This window comes from Cyprinodon variegatus, unplaced genomic scaffold (assembly GCF_000732505.1).
Source record: "Cyprinodon variegatus isolate N-32 unplaced genomic scaffold, C_variegatus-1.0 Scaffold1722, whole genome shotgun sequence".
NCBI lineage: Eukaryota > Metazoa > Chordata > Actinopteri > Cyprinodontiformes > Cyprinodontidae > Cyprinodon > Cyprinodon variegatus.
The window spans coordinates 25766-33091 of record NW_015152175.1 but is presented as its reverse complement, the minus strand read 5'-3'; the positions used below and the strand labels follow the sequence as shown (position 1 = coordinate 33091).

Below are 7326 nucleotides of genomic sequence, written 5' to 3'. Positions count from 1 at the left end.
GCTATAGAAATAAACTGAATAGAATTGATTAAAACAAACAGGAAGAATAAGGAAACTTTTATAACCAGCACTTCTAATCCACCTATTTCTGCGTTCCAGGTGTACTCTGCATGCAGCTGTGTGTTGGGGAACGGATCCTGGGGAGACGGCGGCTTCACTCTGGCAGGGAAGTGCAGCAGCTCCTGCAACCACATGGCGCTCTTCATCAGCTTCTTCTTCATCAGCATCTGCTTCACTTTCCTCAGCAGCATCCCGGCTCTCACCGCCACCCTCAGGTAAACGGCCGCAAGCAGCACAGCTGGTTCACCTGGGCGATGAAACAAGGAAGACAGCTGATGAGTTTAAATGTCAGTTTATTATGAACAGTTAAAGGATTGAACAGGTTGATCTCTGAAGCCAAATTATTACAGAAGCAGCGTTTGATGGAATACGACATTAATAAATAGAATATTTCTTCTTTTTGTTCCCATCCTGCTCAGATTCTTCACAGATGCTTAAGTTCGAGGAAACTAAATAAATGCTGGAAGGAGGAAATGAATAAAGTTATCAGAACATTTTAATCAAGCCTGATTTCAAACTGTTTAAGTTAGTGTGTCTCTATTTATTATAAATATTTTATTTTCCATTTATAATACATATTTTTATCTTTATCTCTATCCAGCTGTTCTTGTTACTTTGGTATAATGTTTGACTTGTTAACTCAATCCGAAATTAACATTCCCGTCTTTTAGGCACCTTTTCTTTTTTTTTTTACCAAAATCAGATAAAAACTTATGGATTTGCTATGAATGTTTGATTTAACCAAATTAAAGTCTGTTTGGGACACGTGGAACATATAAATGGTTCATTTAACTATAAAAAATCCAAACAAGTCACAATTCTGACCACTAGGTGGCAGCAAAGACCTTTAAATAAACCCCAACTGGTTCATTTACTGCAAATGTTTTCAAATCACAGCTTTGGATTCAAGTTTCCAGAAAGTTTTCCTCATCAGACTGAACTTTGTCCCATAAACAGATGCGTTCCAGACAGTCAGAGGTCCTTTGGACTCGGCATCCAGTGGATACTGATGCGTACTCTGGGTAGGCCCTTAGACTGTCTGTGAGTTTACGTCCAGCCTCAGAACCGCAGCTGAAAGAAGTTTTTCCTCTTCCAGGCAGCATTCCAGGACCAATCGCCTTTGGATCCCTGATTGATATTTCCTGCTTGCTGTGGGAGGATAAGTGTGGCGATCAAGGATCCTGCTACATCTATCAGAACTCTGCCATGAGTCGCTACACGCTGATCGCTGGAGTCCTTTATAAGGTGATACTTTTTCTTTTAACATCACTTCTTCTGTTGCCTTCATGAAAACATTCTTTCTGCTTTACTTTCACTCCACATCGTCCCCACTGTGGATCAATGAAAGCTCATTATATTCTCTTCTATTCTGTTTAGATATATTCTATTCTATTCTATTTCAACCTGTTCTATTGTTATGTCCTATTCTGTTCTGTTATACTCTATTCTGCATATTCTAGTTTGTTATATTCTATTATGTTCTAATCTGTTCTATTCTGTCCTGTTCTATTTTATTTTGTTATGTTAGATTATATTCTTTTCTGTTACGAAATATCATGTCCTGCAGATAATGAATAAGTGATTAACTAGAACTGGAGTTATAGTTAATTATTTAACTTATTGAAAATCGGAGGTGAAATCAGTTTAGTGTTCTTAGTTGAACAATTGTAGCTCTAATTTGTTTACTAACCAGGGTTTATGCCTTTCACCTCTGGATGCTTCCTGGACCGGCTGTTAGAATCCAGTTATCCTCACCAATCTAGTGACCCAGGCTGGGTTATCAGCAGAGCTATTAATTATCAATCAAAGAACTATTTATCTCTGTTTATTCAAACTTCATACCTCTAAACCAGAGTTCTTCTAACCAGCACTGATTAAACATCAGCATTAATTCGAGATTTCTCTCTATCTGCCCGTCTCGCCCAAGCGCAGCACCTCATTAAAGCATCAAAAGTGGAAAGTGGAAAGTGTCTGTTCTCGGAAGAATTTTAGATCAGCCTGATGCTACAGCAGAGGAAATTAATGGGCTTTTAAATCGAGTAAAGTTACTTACCGTCATCAATTCAATTTCAATTCAATTCAGTTTATTTATATATCGCCAAATTAACAACACATGTCATCTCAAGGCACTTTACAGTTCTACCAGATCATACAGTCGAATTGAAAGTTTTCTATCTAAGGAAAACCAGCTGATTGCATCGACTCATTGACTCTTCAGCAATCCCTCACACTAAGCATGCTTGTAGCGACAGTGGAGAGGAAAAACTCCCTTTGAACAGGAAGAAACCTCCAGCAGAACCAGGCTCAGTGTGAGCGGCCATCTGCTGAGGCCCACTGGGGTTCAAGGAGACAGAAGCAGACATAGAAAAAGAAGCATAGATACAAAAGGCAACTGTCAACCAGCTCCACAGGCGGCCCCGTCCAGGAAACACACAGCCAGGCAGACGAGCTCCGAGCCAGCTCCCATGTCAGAGGATGAAGAGAGCACATCCAGTTAGTCCTCACAAAGGGGGGAAAATCCACACAGCGCTCAGCCTTGGAGTCTCTGTTCCTCACCCAGTTCAGAAGGGGGCACTATGCACGATAAATACTCTGCGGTCTGTGACTTTAGACGCAGGAAAACCAAAGCTATTTGCAGATAGCTTTCTTTGGTATTCCACATGAAATGTTCCTCTCCTAACAGGCGGTTAAGCCCACTGAAAAACAGGCAGATCAGTGTTTGGATTTAAACCCTGAATGGCGTAGAAGTATTTCCTGCTGGGATTCCAGGGGTTGATGTGGTTCATCAAACTGATTTGGCTCCATTGTGGCAATATTTCTCAACATTTCTATTCTATTCTAATTGGATCTATTCTGTTCTCTTCTATTCTGCTCTGTTTTATTCTATTCTCCTTCATGTATTTTAGTTTTGGCATAAAGTATTTTTTTTTAAATAACCTTCTTATTAATCACAGTGAAATACTAATTATTTAAACTAACCAGTAACACTAACTGATGCACTGATGGTTCATTAAAGGCCCATTTCGCCACATTGTTCTGTTTGTGTGACTTTCTCAGCGACTAACGCCATCGTCTGTTTCAGGGTTTGGGGACCATCTTCTTCCTGTTAGCCGGCGTCCTCTACAAGCCCCCCCCTGAGTCGCCTCACAGCAGCTGTGAGAGCACAGAGCAGGGGGCCGAACACATGAGCAGCCTGCCCATCAAAGAGCTGCCAGAAGATGGCGTCATCGTCAACCTGCACACCAGGTTGTGACATCACAGAGCCGCCAAACCTAGAATGCCTTCACGCACAAAAGCAAGAACACACAGAGAGGAGTGTGTGACGCTTCCAATCTGCTGCTCCCCTGCAGGGAAATCCTGCTTTCATGCACATTTTCTGATCTGTTTGAGCGAATCAGCAAAGTTCTCCTCCGAACGTCTCTAATGGGAACTCACATCCAATCAGTTCAGTAAGTCTGAGTCTGGATGCTAGGATTAGATTTATTTTTTAAAACTGGTTTTAAAAGCCAATCAGACTTTACAAAAACAAATAAAAGTACGGTTGTTTTATGACGTCCTTAATGTAACCGGATGCGTTGTTCTGTGGGAACCCATGAAGCCATGTTTTAAGATGCTGAAGCACAGCCAGTGAAAATGTAGCCAAATGTTCATCATATCAGCAGAAAAGCAGGCGTTCAAACAGCCTGATGCCAAATTCATAATGTTGCTGTTATTCCAGTTAGCTCACGGCTTTTTAAAGGCTGCTGGACTGTTTTTTTCCAACAGTGTCTGATCCAGAAACGGTTCTAATACTTTACAGAACTGGGTCCAGTCTTCCTGGCAGGTTCTGTCTCACTGGGTGAACTGGTCTGCGGTTTGGCTTCTTCTGGCCTTTAATGACGTTGTGAATGTGGAACAGATGCTTCCTTCTCAGGGTGTTCCTGGACCTGCCTTAGCTCCAGCTTCGTCTTGAGTTTAGGCTTCAATCTGGACTAGTTTTTATCCCCCCCCCCCTTGCTTCATCATTAAAACTGCCATTTTAGCCTCAAATTCAGGCTCCATCCCAGCGCTATAAACACAATCTGCAGATTATGTTAGCATCATCATCACTTTGCCTTGATCGGCCATATTGGGTCTCAAAAAGTGTTTAGTGTGAAAAAAGCGTCCTTCAGACGGACGGCCATGTGCCTTTCTAGTCAGAGTAGCTTCAGTCCATCATTTCCACCAATTATCAGTCATTTCATTTGTTCAGCTGATTTTGTTAAGTAGTAGCAATTCAAAATTTTCCAACTTTCCTTAATGGGCCCTTGGCTGGCCCTTGGTTGGTCCCCTACAGCAGCGGTCTCCAACCTTTTTTGCGCCACGGACCGGTTATATGTTAGACAATATTTTCACGGACCGGCCTTTAAAGTGTGGGAGGTAAATACGCTCAAATAAAATGATACGACGGGCATAAAATCAAATACGAACAGCATAAACCATTATGTTTAACTAGTGAGAGCCCTGAGCTTGTTTCTCTGAAACAAGCCGGTCCCATCGAGGCATAATTGGAGACAATGACACACGAAGTGTGCTCCTAATGTCCTGTCTGCTCCGTAGCTTTGTTTTGGTCGCTGTAACCGCAGAAAATTCCACTTATGCGGCCCGGTACCAAATGACCGATGGCCCGGTACAGGTCCGCGGCCCGGTGGTTGGGGGCCGCTGCCCTAAAGTACATTTTCAAACATAAAATATTCTTTTTATCATGATTTGTAGACATTAGGCTCTAAAGAGAAGCGCCATCTCCTGGTCAGACCCTGTAATTCAGTGCAAGGGTGGAGTCAGAGGAAATAACTATGCACGCCAAGGAGAAGGCTGGTGGCTGGAATTTGGAGGGGATTTTGCTGAGAGTTGCAGGGAAGTGGGCTGCCATTTGGCCCATTTTGAATGGCTGCTACTGTAGTTTGGACCTTTGGTCCCATTGGGCTGCAGAGGTTGTGAAAACTCTGCTCAAGAAGTCTGAGCAAGTGCAGCACAGCAGCATCTGAGAAGCACAAGTATGCTGGGCGTCGGCTCCCAGGGAGCCTGGATGCAAAGGTTCTGGTGTTTGGATGATGAATAAGAAGGACTGAAGCTCATGGTTCTATTTGGTGTAAAAAGAATAACAACAAAAGCAGATGGAGCAAAAAACTGTTTTTAAACAGTGAAGAAAATGAAGAGCTCATCCAAAATGTAGGAATAAATCTGTGATGTCACCCTCTTCTTTTTTACTGCTGTTTAGGGCAAAGGTGTAAAGCTTTTATCAACCACAGTGACATCACGGGTCACGAGAACCTAGATGCTTCCAGATACGCTTCAAAGTCTCTGATAGATGAAAATCTGGACCCGAAACCTGATAAAAATATAATAGATCTGCTGATTATCTTCAGCTAGAACCAAATCAAAGCCTGTATGAATATGAGCCTTTTTCCCGGTCGCCATGTCTGAGAGTTAAGTTTGACTGACTTTAGACACGCTTGTTTAAAAAGGATTGTTTTGTTTTAACTGGCCTGAATCCTTATGTACTTTTGAAGAAATGGCTTTAAAGGAAAAGTCAGCGAGGAATAATCAGTCGATCATTATTTATACTTAAAAATAATATGTTTGCAATGATTTAATGTATTTAGCTTTAATCAGTAAAAAATTTTTCATGGCGATCACTGAGTCTGGGAGCGGCCATTTTTGCCCAAATATAGTAGCCCCTCCCTCCTGCCATCTTCCAGCAGTGACGTCACGGTGCGGTAAGCCTAGCGCCATTCTCCCTGCTTTCCAAGCTAAATCAATGGGAACTATATAGTGAACTTTATAGTGAAGTCAGTTAACTGACCGTTCGGACAGATGATCACTGCTTTTTGCTCCATCGGTCGTGTAACTTCTGAGAGTTTGACGGATTTCTTTGGTTGATGTTAAACTCAGATGGATCATTGCTGCATCGTTAATCAATAAAACATTAAACCTAAAAAAGTGAAGGAAATCAATGAGAAATATTTTCTACACTCTAATCTCCATGTGGGCCCATTATTTCCCTGCAGTTAGCTCTCCAAATGTGCCAAAGCAGCTTTATTCGTTCATGCAAATCATTTATTTATGATGTTTTGCACTTAAAGTTTGAATTAGAAATGTAATTTTTAAAGCACTGATGCTCTTTGCTTGTTTGTCCGTTAGGCCCACCAGACTTTTTATTCTCCCGTATGTGATGTATGTGACTGTATCTGCCTGTGATGTTATGGATGTTGTTTGATTTTCCGTTAAGTGATGGAGAAAATCTTTTCCGTCTGTCAAACATTCGGTAAAACCTTCTGAATGTTCCTCTCTTTGTCTCCTGGTTCATAAAATCAAGTGTTTAAACCATTTTTTTAATATGTTGTTTTTTTTTTTTTTATGGAAGCTGCAAATTTCAAATCTGTGACTTTTTTATTGAATGACAAAAAATGTGAACTGTTTTATAATAAATAAAAGAAGGGAAAAATCTTAAAGTTGCAGCTGAAGTGTTTTTGTCTTTGTTCAGTCGATTTATAGAAATGTAAAAATATTAGAGCATCTTTTTCATTTGATTGTTCTAAAACATCACCTTGACACAAAGCAACATTTTCAGGGCTGAATTTAGGGCTTTTCCTGTTATGATCTTACATTTTGGACCTTTTATTTTAGTTTAACTTATTTTTTGGGTTCTATAGTTAGCTTTGTTTTGTTCTATGCTCTCTAGATTTAGATCATTTTTATATTCTTAGTTTTGCTCTTCCTGGTTTTTATCAAGATTTTGTTATGGTTAGTTGACCCAAAAGCAGAGGCAGGGGGGCAGAGGTGAATCTCTTGTGGATTTAATAATAACTTAACAGAAAACAGAGGCAGGTTATCCAAAAATCCAAAAAGAAAACAAAGTCCAAACAAACATGAAACCAGGAGTCCAAAAACCAAAAGCATGAAAACTAGTCTAAACGTACCAGAAACATTGGAGACATCGGGGAAATCACAATCATAAGGAGGAAGGCACAGAGAGAAGGAGTAGGAGCAAGTTTGACGAGGACCCAGCAAAGGGGAACTGAAGAGAGAGGGCTTTTAAAGGAGACTGAGGCAAAGAGGGGGCTAATGAGGAAACTGGGAGCAGGTGTGCACAGAACAAGAGAGGGAAAGAGCTAGGGAAGAAGGTGAACATTAGAGGGCAGCAGAGAGCAACAAAAGAGAAAACTGGAAATAACAACAAAATGTTAATTAAATTACTAGGACTATAAAACATGGAGAAAAGAAAACTAAACACTAGAAAACAAG

At 40.8% G+C, this 7326-nt stretch overlaps 1 protein-coding gene across 1 annotated transcript in view; it reads left to right on the top strand.

Moving 5' to 3' along the window:
• The window catches only part of slco4a1 (solute carrier organic anion transporter family member 4A1), a 27396-nt gene extending 22737 nt beyond the window's left edge, over nucleotides 1-4659 (top strand). Inside the window, exons 8-11 of the mRNA XM_015404390.1 lie at nucleotides 100-275; nucleotides 1018-1082; nucleotides 1157-1305; nucleotides 3143-4659. Of these exons, the coding sequence (XP_015259876.1) occupies nucleotides 100-275; nucleotides 1018-1082; nucleotides 1157-1305; nucleotides 3143-3313 (561 nt within the window). The 3' untranslated portion in view covers nucleotides 3314-4659. The remainder of the gene's footprint in view (nucleotides 1-99; nucleotides 276-1017; nucleotides 1083-1156; nucleotides 1306-3142) is intronic.
• Nucleotides 4660-7326: the final 2667 nt, after the last annotated feature.